General features: G+C 42.9%; 1 protein-coding gene across 3 annotated transcripts in view; it reads right to left on the minus strand.

The window, feature by feature from the left end:
* Positions 1 to 24805, minus strand: part of unc13bb (unc-13 homolog Bb (C. elegans)) — a 78380-nt gene that overhangs the window by 34719 nt on the left and 18856 nt on the right. For 2 of the 3 annotated variants that reach the window (XM_079656718.1, XM_079656717.1), the window contains exons 3-9: positions 17287 to 17386; positions 15336 to 15453; positions 13542 to 13665; positions 11344 to 11417; positions 11015 to 11072; positions 10717 to 10746; positions 9475 to 9688 (exon numbers count right to left, since the gene is read on the minus strand). In XM_079656718.1, coding sequence (XP_079512844.1) covers positions 9475 to 9688; positions 10717 to 10746; positions 11015 to 11072; positions 11344 to 11417; positions 13542 to 13665; positions 15336 to 15453; positions 17287 to 17386 — 718 coding nt within the window. The remainder of the gene's footprint in view (positions 1 to 9474; positions 9689 to 10716; positions 10747 to 11014; positions 11073 to 11343; positions 11418 to 13541; positions 13666 to 15335; positions 15454 to 17286; positions 17387 to 24805) is intronic. The other variant, XM_079656719.1, reaches the window with a different exon arrangement.

A 24805-nucleotide genomic window follows, 5' to 3' on the forward strand; every position in this document is an offset into this window, starting at 1 on the left:
CTGTCATCATCGGGTTTTGGTAGAATTGTTACATCTGAAGTAGTGTCTGTAAGAGCTGTAGTTTTCTCGTCATCAACGGATGTTGTAGCCAGAGCGGGAGGAATAGATCCTCTAAGTATAGAAGGCAAACTTTTACCAGGTATCTCATTAGGAGCTGAAGCTTCAGGTAAAATATGATTGGGAGCAGATTTGACTGTCTGTGCAGGAGCGGTTTGAGAAGATGACCCTCCCAAAATACCTCCCAATATAGAGCTAGTATTTGGGGTGGTTGAAGTCTGGGCAGCAGTCCCACCAAACAATCCACCAAAGGACCCACTTGTCTGAGGTGCTGTTGTTGAAGCTGCTGATCCCCCAAAAATACCACCCAAGATAGACCCTGCAGTCGTAGATCCTGCAACCTGGGGAGCAGATCCGCCAAATAAGCCTCCAAGTAAGGACGCCCCTGCCTGAGGGCCTGCTGTGGGAGAGGCTCCACTCTTATTGGGACCAACTTGAGTAGAAACCTGAGGAGCAGATCCACCAAATAAGCCTCCAAGTAAGGATGCCCCTACCTGAGGGCCTGGTGTGGGAGAGGCTCCACTCTTATTGGGACCAACTTGAGTAGAAACCTGAGGAGCAGATCCACCAAATAAGCCTCCAAATAAGGATCCCCCTGTCTGAGGGCCTGGTGTGGGAGGAGCTCCACTCTGAGGAGAAGCCTGAGGAGCAGACCCTCCAAATAAACCACCTAGTAAAGACCCCCCTGTTTGAGGGCCTGGTGTCGGATGAGCTCCACTCTGAGGAGAAGCCTGAGGAGCAGACCCTCCAAATAAACCACCTAGTAAAGACCCCCCTGTTTGAGAAGCTGGTTTTTGGGTTGAAGAGCCTCCAAACATTGCCTCTAATAGAGAACTTTCAGGCTGAGAAGAAGGCTGAGGAGCAGAACCTCCTAGCAAGGACATCAGACCTTTGCCTGGTGGGTCTTTGGGATCTGATCCACTAATCATAGACAGAAAGCCGGAAGATGGGGATTGGTTACTGGTGGTAGGATCTTGGGGTGCACTTTCTGTGCTTGTTTCCTTTTGAACAGGGACCATTTCTGAATCTGGATCCATAGATGCAATATCAGTGCCTTTATTTGAAGCATCCTGTGAAGTGTCTACAGTAGCTTCTTTGGATGACCTTACATTCACATCACTTGATATTTCACTGGGTGCTGCTTGGTCATGGCTACTGGTAACAGATGATATTTGGGAAGAACCTTGTGCTGTTGGTGGCACTTTAGTGTCAAAAGTTGATGATGAATTGGGAGTTTGTTGTGGAGGTGTCAATACATCATTAAAAACAGAGAATATACTCTTTGCCTGTTCTTTTGGTGGTGCAGCTCCCGCTGATTGAGGAGTACTGGGTCCTCTAAACATGGAAAACAAAGTGCTTTTTGGAGTGTCAGTAGATGTAGAAAAGCCACCTAATATTCCCCCAAGTACAGAGGCAGCTGGCTGCCCTTGTCCTTGTAGCTGTGCTTGTGGTTTAGATTGTGTGTTGGGTTCCCCTTGTAGTTGAGTTTGTGATTTGGCTACTCTTTGTTGAGATAAGGGTGTTGTTGGCTGAGGTTGTGGAGGACTGGGTTCACTAAACATTGAAAACAGTCCCTTCATTGGGCTTTCAGTTGAACTTGTTGACCCAGGCAAAATCCCCCCTAGTAAAGATCCTGTTTGAGCTTGCTGTTGGTTGCTGGGACCACCAAACATTGAAAGGAATCCTGTATTTGGGGGGTCTTTAGGAGGAACAGTTCCCTGTTGTGGTACGTCAGCAGTAGGCTTGGTTTGAGGGGGAGGCTGAGGAGGACTTGATCCTCCAAACATTGATAATAAACTTTTGCCAAGTGATTCCTGTTGAGGAGCTTGTGGAGCTGCACTTGGTGGTCCCGCTTGAGGCAATGGCTCAGTTTTAGTTGCAGCTTGTGGGGGATTGGGACCACTAAATATTGATAATATACTTTTACCCAGTGATTCTTCTTGTGGAGCTGTAGTTGATGCAGCTGATTGAGGTGTGGGTCCTGATTGGGCAGTTGCGGATCCTGACAGCATTTCTCCGATTGAAAATCCAAAAAGTCCGCCAGATGGTTTAGTTTCATTTTTTTTCTGTTCTGTAGTTGGCATAGTTTCTGATCGGCTTGTAAAAGGGCCTGGCAAATGACTGGGAGGAAATGGTTGGGATATACTTTTGTTTGGGGGTTGGCTCGGCACAGGGCTACCGCTTTGGTCCATGGTTCGTTGTCTCTGTAAACCCTTAGATGCTGATGTCAATGAACCTTCTGTAACACTCGGTTTCATTTGCTGTTTCTGAGGCGGAGGGGGCTCAGCGCTAAATAGGCTGCTTATTGATCCAAATAGATTTGACACTCCTGTAGCTTCTTTATTTGTGGGAACGCTGCCTGGTAGAGATGCAGTGCTGCAAGTTTTGCTCTGCTCATTGGAAGATATCTGAGAACATTTTTGGGCATCTGGCATGGGTTCTTCTATTCCAACTGCGGATTTGAGAAAGTTCATGAAGCCTGCCTGTTCAGGTTGTTTCTCCACTGGTATATCCATTGGCTTACCAGCTGTACATGGTCCATGTTTAATAAGAGCTTCTTTTGTCTCTAAAGGCACTGGTACATTGGGCTGTGTTTGTGGGGTTGCTTGTTGTGCCATGGTAGTCTGACGTGTAAGTATAGGTTTCTGTGAAGCTGTATGTGATTGAATTGAGGGTTGGGTTACTTCACTCGTTGTTTTGACTGTAGGCAACATTCTTTTATGTGTGCTAGTGGACATCTGCGTTTGTTGAGTCACATCAGCAGTAGATTCCTCTTTGATAATCTTTGACTTCAGACTTTGGAAACCCGATGCAAGAATGTTCTTAGATTTGTTGTCAGAAGCTTTCTCACAGTTGTTAATGCTAGTTTTGTTTAACTCCGCCTGTGATGTTTTTCCAACAAAAGAGGATATAAGGGAAGAAACCTGTTTGACATGACGATTAGGTTGTTCTTCTCCCGGGGACACTCTTTCCCTCCATTCCTTCTGTGATACATCTTCTACATGCTTCACTGTAACTCCTGTTGATGAACGCCTTCGTTGACTAGGCCTGTAACAGTTCCGAGGTAGCTGCTGATTGGAATTTTCAGATGGATTAGAGTTCAAAGAAACAGCCAGCTTTTGAGCAAGAAATGTCTTTGTTTCCTGGTTGTTCCAATAAGGACCATTGTGGTCTTTATTACGACAGGAAAGGTCAATAACATCTTTGCATTGGTCGCCATTGATATAACCATTCTGTCTTGGATCCACCCTGACTTTGTTTAATCTGTAAGATGTGAAATCTACACCTTGTTGCCCTTGTGGCAGAAATGAATTCTCAAACATTTCAGAGAACTGTTGAAGATTTAAATTCATGATCTGATTTCCTTTTCTATAGGCAGCAGACAAATCCAGAGGGGCATTAACGAGTATAGAATCACTGTTATCTTGACTGGGTAGCCATAAAAGCTCATCCTCATTGTAGAGTGGGATTTTAAAGCCACACACTGAAACCATTTCACTGTGCAACCAAGCACTGGGAAAACCGTCTAAATGCTGTGCATTTTCCAAAGACTCGCCTTCAGGGGTACAAGCGTACACATATTCACCTTCCGCATCTGTAAGCAAGGCATAAATGTACTCGTGATCTGTGTAAACAAAGTAGCCACAGTCACTATCTTCTGCTGGCCACCACATCCCTTGCTCCAAAAGTGCAAGCCACTGCTGATACCACTCTGTGTCTTCGAGGTACTGGGAGTCTTCCATCTCAGTTGGGGCACTTGGGGGATAAATTGAATCTATTTGTCTATTCAAATTAAACTGACTCTGATGGAACATACCATTAGTATGAAAGTGTTGTTGGGCTGTATTATCCATTCCATATTGCCAGTTAGCTGAATAGGATAAGCTTGGTGCAGTCTCCTCGTAATAACCTTCATGATATGAAACCCCATTCAAGCTGTATGTGCTGCCATTATTAAAAGAGTGACGTCTCGCAACATTTGCATTACTCGGTTTATTAGTTAAGTTCAACGCACCCTCCTCATGAAGCGAATGTTCTTTGTTTCCCAAGTCTTCGTGGCTGTTCCATAATTTCCTCTTGGGATATGGATCATCATTGTGTTGCTCAAACCGATATGGTTGAATTTGTTCCTGGCAAACAACACCTTGCATTGGTCCGGTTGAGTTAAATGGCTGATATGTATTTGAGGTGCTGTGAGGAAGAGCAGATGTCTCACAGCTCTGTCTATACAGTTGATCCTGGATTTCATAATTTAGTGACTCATTCTGAAACATCTGCAAAAGAGCACTTTCACGGATCCACTGGTTTTCATCATAAGAGGGACTTGTTCTATAAGGAGACAACTGACCCTGGTTAAGATTTTGCCCTGTTGCTTCATACAAAGAGGAAGTGCTTCTGCCAATAAATGGCTGCATGGACATTATTGACGGAAGAGTATGGCTTTGTAAAAGTGAATGAATATTTCCTGTACTATAAGCCATTGGGGGAACTGACTGAGGTGTGCCAGAATAATATATCTGAGATATATTGCCAGTGCTAATTGAGGAATATGGTGCTCGATTCTGAAGAGATCTTGCAAAAGTAGCAGAGGTTCTTAAATCCAAACTCTCACCATCAATTGACACAGGTACCCTAATAAAAGCATGTCTGCTCTGTCCAGGATACAGAGAATCCCGGTCCCTTCCAAAGTCTGTGGAAGCACTTTTTAATATGCCTGAATGTAACTCTGTGTACTTATTTGAGGTTGCCTGTGGTTCTGTAACTTGACCAGATTTGTCTATTTGTTTGGGAGTACAAGCTTCCTCAGTTACATTTTTGCCAAAGAGTCCAGATGAGAACCCTTGTTGGGCAGGTCTAAGAATCCTCTTCTCTTTCTCTGTATGTTCTTGTGAGGATTGTTGTGATACACTAGTGTGAAGTGGGGTCTTCATTGTGACTGAATTATTATTGACTCTCTCATGCAGTGATTGTACTGCCGATGTCTGGCAGGTTGGGTCGATGTTTTCAGATGATTTTGTGAATTTGTTGAACAACCCTGAGAGCATGCCAGATTGACTTGCAGTGTCCACCGGTGTTTCAATGGTTTGGTTGCTTTGAAGTGGTCTTTCTAGTTGTGTCTCATGGATCATTTCAGACTGCTGCTGTTGACCCATATTTTCTGAGGAGGATTTGAATAGTCCTGAAAGCAAACCACTAGATTGAGTGGTTCTTTGTGATGAGCTATTTTGTGGTTGATTTTGATTGGACATTGGGAAATCTCTTGCACTTGGTTGCTCATAGCTAGATTTACTTGGTATAATTCCATGCTGCTGAGCTGATGGGGGCTCTTGTTTATTAATGTTGTCTGCTGAAGCAAATTTAAAGAGACCAGATAAAATACCACTTTGTTGCGATGGTTGCCGCTGGAGTGGAACCGTTTGTTGTCGAGTAAAGCCTGGCTGCTGATTTGATGCTTTATTTCTGAGATGGTGCCCTTGGTTTGGATCTTGTTGACTATGCTGTTGATTGAAACCCTGTTGATTGTGTTGAACATTGCTTTGTGGTTGCTGAACTGTTTGGCTGCCTGAAACATTCTCAGATGAGGCAAATTTAAACAAGCCAGACAAAAGCCCCTTTTGCTGAGATTGCGTTTGCTGAGTTTCATTAGAAATCTGCTGCTGGCCAGTTAGATTTCCAGGGATGTTCCTCTGCGTTTCAGCTTCAGAAGGCTGAACATTTTGTGGGATACTTTCTGTTGATGAAAACTTAAATAACCCTGAGACAAGGCCCCCCATCCGTGGTCCTGACGTACTTTGTTGTGGTGGAGGTTGATTGGGAATCTGTGGGAGATCACTGCTCCCGTGTGGTTGATTGTTTTGGGAAGCCGGATGAGGCATATTGGCAGAAAGCTCACTGGAAGAGCCAAATTTAAGTAGTCCAGATAGCAGTCCTTGTTTTGGTTGATTCGAGCCCATAGGAGAGTTGTCCTCGGTTGAGCTCCCTTTAAAAAGACCTGTCAAAAAACTTTGTGATTCTGTCTGATTTGGGGCTTGATGCTGCATTCCATGGGGGGCAATTGGTTTCTGATTTGAAAGTTGTTGTGCTTGTTGTTGTTGTTGTTGTTGTTGTTGTTGTTGTTGTTGTGAGCTGGATGGCACATTGCTGTTTTGACTTTGCAAATTACTAGTCACATTCTGGCTTGAAGCAGACGGAGCAGAGGTAGGTTTAAATATACTGGAAAACCATCCTTTTTCAGTGTTTTCCTGGGGCACAGCAGGATTTTGTGTAATTGTGGTAGAGGTTGTTGAAGTTGAATTATGAAATGATCGCACAGGATTCTGTGTGTTCATGGAGACACTAACATCTTCACTAGATGCAAACTTTAAAAAACCAGAGAGCATGCCTCCCTCTGCTTTGGGGCGTTGAGTTGAGACATTTTCAGAGGGGAAGACAGAAGGTCTACTGCTCAATGATGGGCTCTCTACTGGTAGTCGGGGAGCCTCTGTAGATCTAAACACTGGATAAACCGCCAGAGGTGGAGCTCCCTGGGGCGGAATGAAGCCAGCAGGTGTGAGCAATGAACTCAATGACTTCTTGAAAGGATTAAAGAATCCAGAATTTACTGATTCTGTTTGGCTCGTGGACCTTGCTGGACCCAGATTAGGCACATGTTCTTGTTTGTAAATCATTGGATTTTCTATGCCATACATATTTCCATCTCGTTTTTGTTCCGAATGTTTCTCTTGCAATGAAATGAATGCTTCGGATTTTCCTTCTGCTGTCATTGACTGTTTACCTTGATGAACATATTGCTCGTCCTCTTGTGTATGGCCTGGAGGATGTGTGGATGTTGGTGCCTGTTCAGCGGCGTTCCCATTATCTACTGCAGAAAAAAGTTTTAAAGGATTCAATTTTCCCAAGACTGAGTTACCTGGAGCATTTTGAGGTTTGGTTACAAACTCTGGTACATGTTCTTTTTTACTAGTCTGATTCCTTGTGGGAGACTCTGTTTCTTGATAATGACCTTGTGTCTTGGCATATTGTGATGGATGAGAAGGCGGAGAACTGAATGATTTCTCATGAGAATTGTCTACCGGAGATACAACAGCCACAGGAGCTGAGCTATTTGATTTGGGAATGAAGGAAAATAGCTTTGTTAGCCCAGATTGGTTGGAGGGTTCTGCAGATGGCGCCTGTTGAGATGGGACCGGCTGTTTGGGGCTTCCTCCAACTTTGTCAGTAAGAGAACTAAATAATGAGCTCATGGCATTTTTTACTCCTGAAATGCCCTGATCAGCAGTTTGTGATTGGATTTCTTCTTTAGGATCTTTTGGTGAACTATGTTGGTCATCGCCGAGAGAATCGGTTCTATAGCTTCCAATAGATGATAGCCTCGATTTGTTTGATTTAGGAAGGGAGCCATACTTGCTCATTTCTTCTTCTTTTTCAGCAAGGTATTCAGAAACAGTTTCAACTAGACACTGGAGTTCGTCCAAAGGGTCTACATATTCATCACTTGGTTCCTCGACAGGAGAGAGCATTGCCTCTGGGGCCCATCCTCCAAGTTTAGCTTTGCCAGACTTTTTCTCTCGAGGACCATGAGAATTTTCGGAGGGACAGGCGAGGGAATACCTGTCTTTATAATGTCTTGCGTTCTCCGAGTAATAGTCCGAAGCCATAAAGGCGATATCGTCAATATCCTCCTCTGCTCCCATGGAGTAGCGAAGATCCTCAGAGTCCTCCAAATCAAAATCAAACCGTTTCCTCATTCTACCCTCTTGCTCTTTTTTGTATGCCACATAATTCTCCAAGGTGTTGTCTAGCTCATTTTTCGCCCACATCCTTGTCTTGTAGAGAAGGCCATTTTGGTACGGCCTGAGGCAGGATGTTATGCGCTCCTCTTCTTCCTGCATCTCAACTACCTGCCGCATAAATAGCTCCCCTCTCTTCTCACGGAGCAGTGCAATGTCAGAGGGGAAGGCCTCTTCTCTTTTTTTGTCAGCATCTGTACTTAGCAACCCTCCTGGGTCTCTTATCCTTTTCTTTCGCCGTCGATCAATAGTGTCATAACCCTGGGGGTAGGTGGGAGGCAGAAAACCACTGCGTTGAGTATTTTGAATGGTAGAGGTGCGAGACGCCTCAGGGTAGGGTCTTCCCATTCGAATGATAACCTTTTCTTCTTCATCATCCAAGAATTCACTCAACTGAGGCTTGCTCTGTCCTTTGTATTTCTTTTCCCAATCTTCAACACCCATGCCAGAATCCACAGGTATAATTCTGACCCTTCCTTTCTGATTTAATGGTCTAATTTAGTTTAAATAAATTGATGTTACAATGGGAGGGAAAGAGCATAGGGACAGACAAGAAGCAAACAAAGAAGAAGGAAAAAAAAATGCAAACAAAAGTTAAGCAGAAAAATAAACAGAAATAAAGACGAGAACAGTTTCATGCAAATGTAAAGACGAAATTCAGATTAGCTAGCAATGCTTTTAAGAATGAATTAGAAAAGCTTGGTTACAATGATAACGCAAAGAAAATTGCAATAATTAATCTAAAAATACCATAAAATATATATTACTGTGCATGGGTATTAAACAGTATGTCTTAGGATTTCTTCAGTGAAATGGCTTAGCTATCAACCAACAAAGCAGACCCTCATGACCAAAAACAAACACGACCAATGAGCTCTCCCTGGCTGTAATCCAATTTTTTTTCTTTTTTCTGATGTAGAATTATCCGGATCAACTTCCTATCGTTCCACACAGGCTGATTTGCAGCAGTCTCACTGGTACCCAAGTATTTTACAACAATCCATGAGTAAACAAAAGTACATCCAGTGCACTGGGACCATTATTATTGACCAAAACTGGCTTCAAAATAAAAACAACCACAGTATAATGTATTATTATTCCTATAGTGAAAGTCACGCTCCTCTTTTCCTCTTTAAATTGAAGGTAATGTATTTGATTTATAATTTGAGTGTGATGTGCCTTGTGACAAAATCCATTTAGCCTATGAAGTGGATCCCTCTTCTTTTAACAAACCATTTACTCTGTCACAAAGGTAAAAACAGCTCACAGACAAACAAATAAAAGCTCCAGCCATGTTTGATTCTAGGTCAGATAAACTATTCAGAAGAAAAAATTATGCATAATTGTTTAACCGCCTACTTTTGCCATTAGGCTATAACTCTAAAAGGGAAGGCCCTCCGACGTATGTATTTTATTTTAAAAAAAGTGAAATTATATACTTTAAGATAACCTGATGTCTTATAAGGTTCATTGTTGAGATAAAGATCATTTCTGATTAATAAGGGTGTTGTTGGTGGCATTCTTGTTTCAATATTGATTTCAGAGAGTGCTGCCTATGTGATTGGGACTCTGTGACAAAGTTAAGAGTTTCATTCAGAAGGTGTGTTTCAATGGATACTCTCCCTACCTGGTTGCTATCTGGTCCCTGTAGTCCAGGTCCAAACTGTGGACAGAGTCTGTGCAGGAGTCCGGGTGCTGCTGCTGCCGAGGCCCCATGGGATACTGGTGCATGGAGGAGTTGGGCTGAGCCGTTGTGTGGTAACGCGGAGGCAGGCTGTTACTGGTCTCACTGCGATAGTCACTGTCCCGGTCGTCTACGGCACTGTCCTGGTCATCCAGAGCTGCAAAAAGGAAACAGGGTGAGCTAAGTGAAGGACTCTCACCTGAAACATCTATAAGTATGCTTTGTGTGGCAGCAAGCATTTACAAATAAAATCCTCATTAACTCATGTCAAAGCGGAAGATGCCAACCAGTTCAAATGTTATCTAAGTGGACACAATTATTTGCAGTTTATCAAATAAACTCAAATAAAACAGCGTATGCCAGGTTAAAATGAAGGGCAATGGGCATGCATTTTTTTTTTTTTAAAGATTATATGGTATTTATACATACAAGACTTCCTGCTTAATGGAAAAACATTGAGCTTTATCTACGTTATCCTTGATGTTTATATTGTACAACACGTATCATATACTAGCAATGATAAGAAAAGCACCTCAACATTTTTGAAAGTGACCTTGCCAAACCTAATAATAACCCTTAACCTTTTTCAAGAGTGAGTTTGGTGTGTACTGAGTTTATCTTTCCAGAGCCATAAAGGGAGAGTGTTAAAGATAAACTGATTCTATTGATATCTCTTGGGAGGACAACAAAATGTGAAGGTGACATACAGTAAAAAATATAGTTTAGCAATGACTACAACCTATAGGTTCAAAGATGCAACTGCAACGTGGACCCTTTAGGATTTGATAAGGGCTCCTGTTGTTCAGCATTATATCTATGTATTGCTACTCACTAAATGTCTACATTTCAAGGAGAGAAAACACTGACTTTCTGACATTTATCTTTCTAGGATGTGTCAGATAGCAATATTGTAAGAATTAAGGTAACATGGGTTATGAGAATTATTTGACCGCAGCACAAAGCATAAAAAGGAAAACAGCGTAAGCAGGAAAAGGAAGCTGAAAAAAGAGGAAAAAAAGGATTAGGAAATCATTTAGGAAAAAGTGTTAGGGTGGATTAATGATATAAAAATGCAATAAATCCTTATAGATTATATGTTATCGGGGAATGTGGGGCATTAGGACATGCAGAGGGCACTGAGGATTGGCCGGGGGGGGAGAATTTGATCAAGTTTTGTTTACATACTCAGAGGCTCAGCCCATCCGAAATAGTTGCCTGGTGGAAGTGCAGACGTTACAAGTGAGAGGTACAGTCAGAGGAGGCAGGGGTTGTGAAAACAAAAGTGTCCCTGTGTTGTAATAGTGAGAGGATGAGGGAAAACCCCATCCGAGAGGAAGTCAAACATTTGACATGCATAAGGGTTCAAAAGATAGAAGGACTCCATTTTAAAGTAAGGACGTGAGAGGAAATAATATTAAAGTCTGAAAATAGAAAGACGGAGAAATGGCTCCATCTAGAGGTCAAAAGGAGCGTGTGCACTCACAGCACTGGGAGGCGGCAAATGGCAGAGGGCGACTCTGAACGTCATCGTGAAGAGGATACTACAGAGGAGAGAGGGAAAGAAAACAGCATTCAATTTGTTTTTCATGTTGGCATATATCTATTATTTACTAAAACAATTCACCATTACCACTCCATCAATATTTATAGAAAGGAAAACCAGTCATGTGGCATTAGAAGAAGATGTAGACGAAAACATTCAGCACATCTTATAAGACATACAGAGATATTATCAGTATGAATAAACTGATGTGCGGTGCTTTCTTGAAACAAATATGAATACAAGTCAAATCTTTTCAAATTGCACTTTACCTCATCATGGATCCCCATGGTATTGATGCGATCCAGCTTGCCTGTCCAGTACTCAGCCTCATCATCCGGGATGTCTACATCACACACACACACACACACACACACACACACACACACACACACACACACACACACACACACACACACACACACACACACACACACACACACACACACACACACACACACACACACACACACACACACACACACACACACACACACACACACACACACACACACACACACACACACACACACACACACACACACACACACACACACACACACACACACACACACACACACACACACACACACACACACACACACCACCTTACTATGTTTGAATAAACATCCTGCTCATCATAATACACTAAGCCCCTTTCATTTTGTATGAGCCTGAGCAATGAGAACATAAATATTGGCCGCCAAACTAAAGCCAACAGATTCACTTAATTGTAAACAAACGATTAAAATATGCTATAACAAAAGAAGTCATCACGATGTCCTATTATTCAGGGCTGTCATTCATTCAGTGTGGAAAGTTTCCAAAACAACTTGAACCTCTGTCTGGTTTTCTAAATTCTACATGGAGTGGTACATCTTACTTTAGGCTAATTTTGGCTAATTCGACAAAATCTCTTTCTGTGAGAGCAGCAGCGCTAAAAATAAAGAATTTCACAAAACGCAATGTATTCTACTCGGATATAACTGTATTAATGAACATATCATTTATATATAAAATAAGTTTGTATTTTCATTAACTTAATCATTTTTATCTGTTTATGTTTCTGGCAATATTACTCCCCTCTGCCGGCTCTGTAATCCATTGATATTCTCATCAACAATAGCCCTCAAACAATCCATTAAAATAATCAAATTATTAGGTTGTTTTAAGTATTGGAGCAGGTCTTCTCACTATTCCCTCTTTGCAGGGGCATTTGGTGCTGCTCAGTCGACAGATGCACATTAAAGGCCACTCACACAAAGGCCAGGCTTCAAAGACACACCGACCCACAGCTTTAATGAACGACTGTGGTGGCTCAGAGAGTCACGATGGCCTCCTGCAACCTTGAAAGGTCTCCTCTTGAATACAAATAAAAAAACACTTGGTGGACAGACTCCCTGCTCTAACTTTGATGATCACAGGGCTTGAGCTTAATATGGAGTCCTGGTATCAGAGATACTGTAGGATAACTGTGGTCAAACCCAGAGAGCAGGAGGAGCACAGGGGACGACCACCCTCTGGATACACTGTAACTGAATGGTAACCTAGGGCAAATATATTTGAATGAAATTACTTGAAATTACTTTTTTAAATTCTAAGTCAAGCTAACAAGCTAATAGCTAATCAAGGAGGTGTCTGAGGTCGAGCATTTTCTTTGATCAATGAACATGAAATGAGTATAAATGAAGTATGCAGGAACAGTATGTTGAAAATAAAAAGAAGGTGCATTGTGGGATGTTTGATTAAGCTAAGGGAAATGTCCCCGTAATACTCTCCTCTTCTTCATTTTAGCTATATATAAACATATTCTTAATAGTTCCTTAATCCTGTTGGCCACAATGGAACAGCCTGGCGAAGACCAAATTATATTTCCTGAACCTAAGTTAATAAAGGAAGATCTGCCATATACGAGTCAGTGCCCTCAATTTAAGCAGACCAGAAACTTCTAATCCCCAGTGGAACCAGAGACGGGACATTAGGCGGTTGGACGAACGTCTAAGACTGCCCTGTTTCTAGCCATTAGTTGTTCAACTTAAGTGTCCTGATTTAATGAGATAACGCTATTTGGTTATGATTTAATTTTGTTACGGGGAGAAGGTGACCTTGTAGTCTTCTTGAACATGTTGTTCATTTAGTCTTTTATTTTTGTATTTGAATTACAATGACAGATGCTTGCATAAGACTACAGGACACCAGGTTAGAAGATATGATTCATTTGAAAGGCAGTGCCCCAGGCTGGATAGCATTTCCTGAGCAGCGACTGGTGACATTTCAGCAGGAAACACGTGTGCACCTTTGTGTATCTCATTGGATCACGGTTTGATTTGCCCTACGCCAACCAGAAACTCAAATGTACTTTTTATTATCATGCACCCATTGTGGTCAGAGCTGGTACTTGAGATGATGGGAAAATGTCTTTCATAAAGACCTGACCTTGACAACTGTGTCAGAGACTCTCGTATCTCACCAAAAGGCAGCTCGAAGCGAGAGTCCAGCAGGACTCGATGAGGCGTTTGGTTCTTGGTGCCATATATCTCATCTGCCTTCATCAGGACCTCTGCGTCCAGAAAGAGCCAGTCCCCCGAGCCCTCCTGCAATGAAGACACATACATTGATATTGACATTTGGACAATTGGATCTTCTTAGTGTTCATTATTCTACTAACCTTCTGCCATCATTATCAGTAATCATAATTTTCAAGTACCGTAATTTTCGGACTATAAGGCGCACCTGAATATAAGCCGCAGCAGCTAAATTGAATGATGTGTACATATATAAGCCGCACTGGACTATAAGCCGCAGGTGTTTTAATGTTTAATTACCATATGTAAGGGTTCGTGCACAGAGGGGATTGTCTGGAAAGAGATGGCTGTTTGAGGAAGCTCCCATTTATTAACATTTCAACAAACAAGTTGCATATTTGCATAACGTATTCAAGTGTTACCATTTAGTGCAATAGTAGCTACAGAACATGTGCTGTGTAAACTGTACTGTATCACATAGCGTTTCAGACACACAAACTTTTCAACTTTCAAACTTAAACGGTGCGCTCCCAGCGCACGTACCGGCAGTGATCTACAGCAGTGGTTTTCAACCAGTGGTACGGGGACAAACTGTCTCGCTCTCGTAATGTCTGTCTGTCTGTCTTGCTCTCGTTTTCTCTCTCGTACCACTCTCGGTTCCACTTTTACTTTTGGCGCTACCTGTCTCACTCTTTTCCGGCCTCCAGCTTTTCCTGCTGGAGCCCGCCGCTTAAAGGTGGGGGGCGCGGACCGGCCATAGAGCCCATAGAGTTAAAGGCGCTGGACTGTAACCTGTAAAATCCATAGATTTAGGAGGTCCCCTAGTGGCCGTTAGCTGTAAAAATCCATAGATTAGCCGCACCGTTATATAAGCCGCAGCGTCGAAAAATGGGAAAAAAGGCGCGGCTTATAGTCCGAAAATTACGGTATTGTATCTTAGGTTTATATCTTGTGTTTGTACTAGTGTTTTTCTTTTTAACATTTGACGGAGCAGGGTGTACTTTTATTAATTATTTGTATTAGAGATGTGTCTGTTAGAGTGTGTCAGGAATCAGGATTGATCCCTTATCTTACCTACGGGTATAAGAACCTGAACCTGATCTCACAGAATTTGTGTTATTTATATTGTGTATGGGTGCATATGCGTACTGTTAGAAATTAAAATCAATGTTGATATGGCGTAATTTGAATTAAATACACTGTATTTAATTTAAATCTGTTTTATTCTAAAAACCGAAGATTCACACATGACGTCCGGTTTTCCGCTAGTGAACTTCGTCATTTCCGGATAGCATTAGCATGTGGCGAAATGCTACGTTTTCGAAACAGTGAATTGAAGCAAGGTGAAATGACATGTGATGTTGTACACTAAACACACTGGGATTAGCACTCATTTATTGACGCTGAATAACGTTTATCAGGGAATGTTTAAATAACCACAGACACCAGAATGATGTAATTTAGCAACAGAAAAAGGCAGGAATTGCATTGGACCCGCCCCCCGACGACACCGGCCAATAGGAGAAGACCTCAGATGACAACAGGAAGAGCAAGCCAAGAATCGACCTCTTTTCCCTGACCTCGGCTGACCGGACGCATGGGGAGAGAGCCTCCACTCGCAAATTTCATTTGTACATCACCGCATCTTTTGTGTAATTAAATGCTGTTAACTTTTATAAGCTTCCCTTGACTCTTTGCAGTCTGTCCTGCTCTCAGGGTTCAAGAATTACTAACAGTACCTCCTCTGATTGTTGGATACCCTTCAGAGGAATCCATGATGTCCCCACCATGGTGTCCCAGATGAGGCCTTTGTTCCACACCTCGACAATGAGGCCGAGGTCCAGCTTGTTGATCTCACTGAGGAAAGATTCAAATTTAAAAAATGATGGAAGTACTGTCAAGCGTGTTTATATCACCTTTTTAACACCCAAGGGTTGGAAAGGTCAGCGCACTCAGCGGATAATAACCATAGTTGTGTAGTTTGAGCCCTTGTTATCAGAAAACATGTTTCTGATCGCCATTAAATCCACCCATAAATGTCTCCATAGTTACTGCCAGGCCCCATAACTGTGGATGACAAAGGCTACTTCCTTTCTTCGTTGTGTGTTAGCTATCATATTCAAGCCTTGTTTTGTAATTCAACATGCTTTTCAAAGGGCTTGAAAAACAGCTTGATGACAGCAACAAAATGGCATATCAATTTTGAAAGGAGCAGCGCTACAAGGGCATTTGCATATTCTCTCTATCTGTGGCAGCTTATATATTGATTGAAGGGCCAAACAAAAGGAAGATGAGAGGAAAAGATAATCAAAGAGAGCAGCTCATTGAGAAAAATTAAGGGGGAGGGGGGGGGCTGAGTGTCCAGGTGCATATTGGCATTTACTGTAGGCTTTCTAAATCATGTGCTCATTCATGCATATAATGATACATACAGTTAGAACAATATACAAATGGCATTATATATCATTTGCTATATACCATGATATATGATAGGACTTACATGTATTTATTATTTCTCTATAATTTCAGTTGAAATGTTCTTAACATTTAAAAATGCTACATTTCATTTGCTAAGTATTTATTTCACACAGGAGTATACTAACTAAGGCTTTCCTGTGTGTTTTTTCATACGGATTTTTGATTATTGACTAAACAGAAATCATTATATATCCTGATATTGTTTACCCAAACATTAAAGAGGCCCTATAAGGCACATTTCTGGTTCATATTTTATATTTAGTGCCTCTAGTGTGACATGTTTACATGCTTCGATGTTCAAAAAGGTATTTATAGGTCTAAGCCTATCATGTACAATGTGTAGCCAATAGAAGTGTGAGTGTTACAAAGTGATGTCACCATGTTAGGAAAGTAAACTGAGGAGTTTTTTTTAAATGTTTTTAACAGATTTTACATACAATAAATACTTTTTTTCCCCCAACGAATGGTGCTGGGCATTTGATGGAAATGTAGATGGGTATATATAGAGATTTTTTTTTTGGTTTACATCATAGCTGACACATCATTAATGGACAGCAGAGCGATGAAGGTCTGGAAAAACAAACAGTGTAGCAATGAGCGACTTAACAAAAGACAAACAATGACACGCATGCAACAACGTGCCGGCTCTCTTGTCACCATAGATACCTTTCACGGGGAAAGTAAAACGAGGAAATTAAACCAATGAATTACAAAGAGGAAATGAACAGCAGCTGTTTAACAAGATACTCGCACAGCGGGAAAACAAAGACACCTTTCCCGGAGCTCAAAGCACCAGGTAGGAACTAGGCTGGGGACCGTTCACGTAATACAAAAAGATTCTTTTTTTGGAACGTGTCTTTATTTACATAAATGAATGATACTGATTATATAATAATATGGGATATTATGAACATATTTTTGATATTCCATTCTATTTTATTTATAGCTTTTTATATTTTAATTATTTGTTTTAACATTTGTATTGCACCATTACTTATCATTTATATGTGTATTTAAATATATTTATTCAATAATATTTTATATCATTTTAAAAAGGGAGCAACTGGCCAAACCAGTCTTATAAAAACGTTCTGGTTGTAGTTTGTATTGAAGTGCTCGATGTCATTGCATAATTTGCTTTCTTTACCATGAAAGTCATATTTATTACAGTTGGTGAATTATTAAATTGTGTCTTTTTTTGATATAACTTACAACATGAAATCCTGTTCCCAGCAGGGCTGGTCCCCCCGCACCGTGATCGTCGTGCTCTTGACATTCTGCACCTTCAGCGTCACGTAGGTGTTGAACTTGTCTGAAAACAAAAGGAAAAGAGAGATTATGTTTAAATTATAGCGAGGCATGTAATGTCCTTTGGAAAAGGAGACAGTCTGAAGCAATGTTGAGCCCTTTCTAGACTATAAGCAATCAAGTTTGATGGCCATTTACAGAGTTCATACAATTGAAATAATAATAAATAATTGTCCCCTTGTTACGACATCTCTCTCTCTCTTTCTTTCCCTTCCTTTTTATTTCACTGAAAACTCAATAAATCCAATTTCAAAATATAGTGAGGTAAACTTACTGCAAATACATGTGAGAGACTTGTGTATTATTATAAGAGAAAATGAGATGAAAAAGCTCTACAGATGATTGGTACAGTAATATTTATCTGACAAAACGGGGCCAAAATACATAATTAAAAAAATTGTCAACAGTCATAAGATGATACAATATAAAGACATATATTTAAGTCGAAACAAACCAAAAGGAGAAATACACACTGTCAAGTAATTCTACATTAATATTCACCGGGGCGGGCTTTGTGTGGTAGACATTAGGAGATCCAGTGAGAGTGAAAGCAGATAAACCCCCCCCCCTCCCCCCCAACTAAGTCAAGCCAAGCCAGGCCAGGCCAGCACACTGACTCTGTTAATCTCCATGCAGAGCCAACCTCATGCAGCATGCAAAGTCTTTACCGCACAGTGAACACCATCTTCTTTTGAAACTACTCTATATCATTGCACTCTTAATATGGAGTGTGTCATAGAGGAAGAAGGTCCGCTGTTACCCATGACCTGTTTCTGCTGCGGAAAGGTCTCCGTCAGCCCTGATAGCATCAAGACTAACATTGAAATTCAGTTCAGTCAAAGGTAAAGGCAGTCTTAACAAAGAAAGGTACAATATAATGGCGGATTGCAGGGTGTTGTAGTTATTTGTGCAAAAATCACAGAAAATAAAAATATTGTCGCCTTAACATTTGGAGATTTTTGACCTTTTTTCCTTTTTAAATTCTAAATTAAATATAAATGTCCTGCTACCCATGTACTGGGGCTCAGTCCATACAGTTGTGGACAAGGGTTCAATTCCAACATAGGGAGTATCTACATGCTCTTTATCTCCCCCTTAATATCTGTCTCTGTAATAAAAGGTACAGGCAGCCCTAACAATGAATTTATTTAGTTTTAATCCAAGTTTGTTATTAAAGTCGTAAAAAACAAGAACATATATTTGGGTTTTCGACTCACAAAACAAGATCAATATGAAGATTTCCTGCTTTTCAGAGCTTTATATCATGTTTTTATCTTTTTTATTTGGACTGAGAGACTTTGAGAATTAGGATGGATTTTTTTGACTAATTTCCCAAATGTTATATATCAGAATATAAATAAACAATAATTGTTAAATGGTAAATGGATTACCCTTTACATATAAAGGTCAGCATCTACACACATTCGAACACTGTTGGCACGCAACTTGGGGTTAAGCATCTGCCCAAGGACACTGACAGCAGAGGCTGTAGATTGAACCACCGACCACCCGACTGTTGGACGACCTTCCTGGGCCAAAGCAACTTTAATCTAAAAAAAATATATCGATAAATCAATCAATGATGAAAAAAAGTGTTGTTTGCGGCCCTAGCTGGGACCGTTTGCTTTTGTAACGTGGAGTCAAGTGCCTGTCTGCGAGTGTGTAGATGATTTTCACACCCAGTGATCTCCATCAGCCTCCATCATGGCGGTCAGCAGAGCCACAACACCCAGCTGTCAGCGCAGGGAGAAGAGGGCTGAAGGGGGGGGAGCGGAGGGCGGATTAAACGGCGCGTGACGCAGCCATCCCACTTTTCATTTCCCGCTGCAGGGAGAGGGAGCATCAACACGTGCAGGCTGATGTGCCCTGTTTCACTCTGGTGGTGCACCAGGGGGGGGGGTCTTCCCTGAGACTCAAACTATACAAATAAATAAATAAATACGACCCCCTACCTGGGCACTCAAGCAGCTGGAGGAACGAATTACACTGAGACCCCGTCCACACGGAGACGAAACGGGTGTTATCCGCTATAGTTCTTTATCGTATGGAAGGTTCGTCCACACGAGGCCGTAACGGAGCCGCGGAAACGGAGCCCTCAAACGATAACGCATCCCAAAGTGGGAAGGTCTGGTAATGTGACGCTTGCGGCACCGTGTGTACGCCCTAAACAATCATAGCCCCGCTCACCCCCGCGTCATTGCTGATGCGTTTCGCCAACAACAACAATGGCAGATCACAGGGTTGCGTTCGCGCTACTGACCATGGTACAGATGTTAGTGCAAAATCTACAGCTTCTCTACCAAAACGATCAGTACCAAGTGGACATGGAGAATTACAAGAACTACATGTTGCTAAATCCACCGCGGAGAATAAACAGAAGGGCAACCAGGCAACCATGGCAACCATACTCGAGGGTCTTATTCGCTGCTTTTAGTGTAATTTGTGGCGGAAGTACAGCGCCACTTACAGGCCCGGCATATGAACTACAGCGTCTCCAGCGGTCTCGTGTGGACGGACACGTTTCTTGAGATGATTCCGTGTGGACGGAAGACTTTTTTGATATCGACCTCGGTTTTTTTTCATTTTCGTCTCCGTGTGGGCGGGGCCTGAAACTCTGATCTTGGGCTTTGGTTCATATTGTATCACACTTCATACTAAATTATTACAATTTTGTAAACGTTAAGATTTGAGAATTTTAACTATGGAACTGTATATAGATGAAATAACCAGATAGGTCATTAGTTTTGGCATTAAAAAGGCCCTAATATGGGTTATCCCTGTAGTGTGTTATATAGGTTTGTGTGGAAATAAATGGTCTACAAAGGCTAAAATCCACTCCAAAAAGTTCCCAACAAACAGAGTTTCTCTCACACTCCCCCCCCACCCTGCCTGAAACGCCTCCATTTGACTCCTTTGTTCACTTCTGCGACATATGGATATCAATATGCAACACCTGCGTTTGTATTAGATAGCGCTCCAACACATTGCACTTAATAAGGGGAGGGACATCTCTAAGCGGTTGATCAATCACAACAGAGCTGGCCAGCTAACCAATCAGAGCAGACTGGGCTCTGGTTTCAGACAGAGGGTGAAAAGAGGTGCTGCAGCACAGGCAGTATGAGAAAAATAAAGAGCTTTTTGAACATTGAAGGATGTAAACATGTCACAGAAGAGTATATTGTAAATACAATATGAACCAGAAAAAGAGAATAACAGGGCCTCTTTTAGGTTAAATACCTGATAGCTTCACAACACAAGCCAAAAGTCACAATCATTCAAACACTGGAGGCGAGTTTTTTCTCATTGGAAGCGATAAACATTCACCCACAATTTTTTGGAAGACATGACAGTTTGTCCCTGTGCACATACAGAAATCACACACACACACACACACACACACACACACACACACACACACACACACACACACACACACACACACACACACACACACACACACACACACACACACACACACACACACACACACACACACACACACACACACACACACACACACACACACACACACACACACACACACACACACACACACACACACACACACACACACACACACACACACACACACACACACACACACCCCCCTTGGTCTGTGGGAAATAAAAGCAAGGCATCAGCTGTTCTTTTGTCGATTGATTACCTGACCACCCTAAACAAAGATTTTCCTTGATACCCTGGCAACATTTTGAAACATTTACTTTACACAGCCCCTTCAACACAGTAGCCAGATAACTAAACCAAACTCAACTCTTGACACAATCTTACAATAAACATTTGACCCAGTTGGTTTCCTACTGCCATATATATATAAAGATTAAATTCGGCCCTTAAAAAAAACCATGTTGTAAAAAAAAACCTGGAGGCGTAATACCGTCTAAAAGCATTGTCCTTCTGGCAAACAGCGTGTGTGAAAGAAGACAGACCTAATTATTGTCTTGGGTGGACAGTAGGACAAAACACAGGCATTATTACAAAGGGAGCCTGGGGGATACTCAAGCCTCTCCCCTAATTAGATAGTGCATGCCTTGTGCCACGTTTGGGCCGGCTACCATGAATTGAAGAGATGAGATAAGGGAAGAGGATGTATGGATTAGATAAGAGCCACTTAGCGGCTGTGTATCCTTTGCAGCAGGTGCTGTCTACAATACAGCAGATACAATCTGCACCTAAGGAGAAAGCAGCAACAACTGTCCGGGAAAACACCAAATATATGGCGGCACACTGAAGATGAAGATGTTCTATAGCTAAACATGAGATTTATGAGATTTGGCGTCAATGGTATGGAAAAGTATCGGTACCTGTCTCCGAAGTGGGCACGGCAAATTGTAATTGTATGTTATTTTGCTAACATTAGATATTTTAATAGCTAAAAACATTTAGCATTGTGAATATTAGTTAGCTAGGGCTAACGTTTAACACTTTTCACAGCTTGAATAACTTTTTGTAAGGTCTATGTTTTTTTATTTATTAAGTAGTAGTTTTTCACTTATTGGTGGTGGGTGCGTTCACTGGAGCTTGGGAGTGAATGGTTCTGTTGACTGAAAATGTTCACCGCTATTTCTATTGCAACACCATCACACTTTCACCACACTCGCTATCCCATTTAAGGTAGCTGAATTGAATTGCATTGTGCCTGTTGTGGAAGAATAAATGGTCAAACAAATGCAAGAAGTGGAGTGGTTCTATTTCATCCTTAGTGACCGCCAGAGGCGGTGCTTTAGCACTGGATATCTTCCATCTCGCGCATGCGTAGGTAGAATATTTATATCAACAAAGTCACGTGTGACCTTGTATGACCCCGGAAGGCATAAGTTCCGGCGTTGTCAACGAGTTCAGTCCTTTTTCATCTTCTCGCTGCGCAGGTTACTACTTTTTGAGTAGAAGCCAAGCTAGCTTATTGAAAATTAAGATTCTAGCTCATCGCTACCTGTAGCCTTGTGATCGTCTCGATCGGAGCTGCGGGCTCGGAAACCGCTCGCCCTCCAAAGGCTGCAACGAGCTAGCTGTCCGCCCTCCCAAGGGAGGGGACCGCGGTGTTCACCGCTCGGACCCTAGGAGCTCCGGACCGGTAAAGAGCGGACGCTCCTGCACGTCAGCCGGTGAGATCGCTACCATTTGTCGCTGATTGTACTATCTATTCTCAAGCTAATGAGATAAATGTGTACAAGTTAGCCGAGGGCTCTCGCTAATTTGTTACTGCGCTAGTGAAGGGAGCGTCTCCGCCCCCCTCTCACTACATATATTTGGTTCCTTGCCTGTTTTATCGTCCAATTAGATGAGTGTTTTCGTTCAAACTAACTGTTACGGCGCTAGTGAAGGGAGCGTCTCCGCCCCCCTCTCACTACATACATTTGGTTCCTGATCCAGATTTGAACACTTCTATGACGTCACAGAAGTGGCGCTACGGCTATTGGGCCAACTCCACCAATCAGGAGGAGACAGCCACGGGCTTTGCCGTTCGAAAACGCTGGAGACGCTGTAGTACATATGCCAGGCCTGTAGATGGTGCTGTTCTCACAGAATCAGCCCATCAGCATGATCTGTTTGGTATTTTGAAAAATAAAAAGTATAAATATGCCTTATATAGGTATGGTCCTACACTATATTATTCAAATATAGCATGATAGGTCCACTTTAACTTGCTACAGCGCTAGTGAAGAGAGTGTTTCCGCTCCCCTCTCCCTGCTCACAGTTGGTTCCTGTTCCATCCTCCAGTTAACTGAGTGCTCTCGCTCAAAGTTAACTTGCTACAGCGATAGTGAATAGAGTGTTTCCGCTCCCCTCAGACTGCACACAGTTTGTTTAATGCCCGTTCCATTCTTCAGTTGACTGAGTGCTCTTGCTTAGGCTAACTCGCTACGGCGCTAGTGGAGAGAGTATTCCCGCTCTCCTCTCACGGCATAAAACCATTAACTGACTTCATTGTTCTCACCCCAGTTAGCAGAGTGCTCACGCTCAAGCTAACTACTATTGTGCTCACTACCCTCCACTGCATATTTGTTTCCTGGCCCAGTTATTTACAGTCAGCTGAGTGCTCTAGCTATCGCTAGGTCTAACGGCTCTAACACCTGTATGACTCCTCATTAACCAGAGGATGGCCATGACCTTTGTCCCTCTTGTCTTGGCCTCGAGCATCTGAGGGAGGGCCTTTCGGAGGACCCGTGCATGAATTGCACCATCATGCCTCGTGCGGTAGGAGCTGCTAGACTAGTCGAGGTTGAACTACTGACTGAGGATGACCTTCCCCGTGCACAGTCGATTCTGCACAGCCCAACCTACCGATCCTAGGCGTTGGTGCCCGTACAGAGCACACCGCTGCATCCGATCCACCCGTGGCTGAGCTGATTCTAGATGACGATGTGTTCTCGATGGCAGCTTCAGCCACTCAATTTAATGAGTATGACGGGGAGAGTCCATCCCATGCTTCTGGGCCTGGCTCCTGTACCTCAGCTCATGGTCCCTCGGAGGAGGCAGATGAAGGCTCCATGGGTACCGTCATTCGCATGGCACTGGCTCACTAGCAGCTGGATGCGCAGCAGCCCGAAACAGCGCCTGCCAGTGTGTTCTTTGGGCGCAGTCCGGCACCCGCCACCTTTACTGTTCCTCCCTCTTGTGAGTATCTGAGGGAGTTGCATGCGTGCTGGAGGGACACTAAGGCTCTTTACAGTCTTACGTCCGATGGCCGAGCCCTGGCAGCCATGCAGGATGCGGCAAGAGTTGGCCTTGACCACATGCCGGCTGTTGAGCCTACCATTGCTTCCCTCATAGTTTCCCCTGACGAAGCTCTGAGGTCGGAGGCCAGGTGCCCTCGACTCCAATGTCGGTCACTGATGACCTGCTAACTAAGGCTTCCGATGCAGCGGCGCGCATGGGCCGTATAGGCAATTCCCTCTCTCACCTCATGCTCGCCCTCTCAGCTTCCCCGCAGCAGGATGCTCTTAGCGCTTCATCTACCAGCCTCAGTGACGCCTCATTACAGGCGTTCGCTCTGCTGTGTTCGGCGAGTAGGAGCATGGCTCTACTCTTTATGTTCAGCAGGTAGCTAGTGGAGCCTGTGTTCTTGCACCCGCTCCCGGTTACGCTGCATCTAGAATTCGTTATCAACTCAACCAGTGAAGGCAGTGTTCTCGCCCCCGCTCCTGGTAGGCGTGTTGCTTGATTCTAGCAGAAGCCGCCTGGCTGTCCTGTCAAACTTCCTTGTTTAACCCAGCTAGGTGTGGGCCTGTCCATCTGCTGCACAGACTCTGCTGTGGGACGCCTTGGCGTCTCCCCAACAGGAAGAACGTCTTGTATCAGTTGGAGGGTCGGATGTGGCAACCCGACCCCTGCCGTCTCCAGCTGTGGGTCTGGTCACTAGAGGGCCCGACCCACTGCTGAGCGACTGCATAGAGTCTGTCAG

The sequence above is a fragment of the Notothenia rossii genome (genome assembly GCF_949606895.1).
Source record: "Notothenia rossii genome assembly, chromosome: 11".
Lineage (NCBI taxonomy): Eukaryota > Metazoa > Chordata > Actinopteri > Perciformes > Nototheniidae > Notothenia > Notothenia rossii.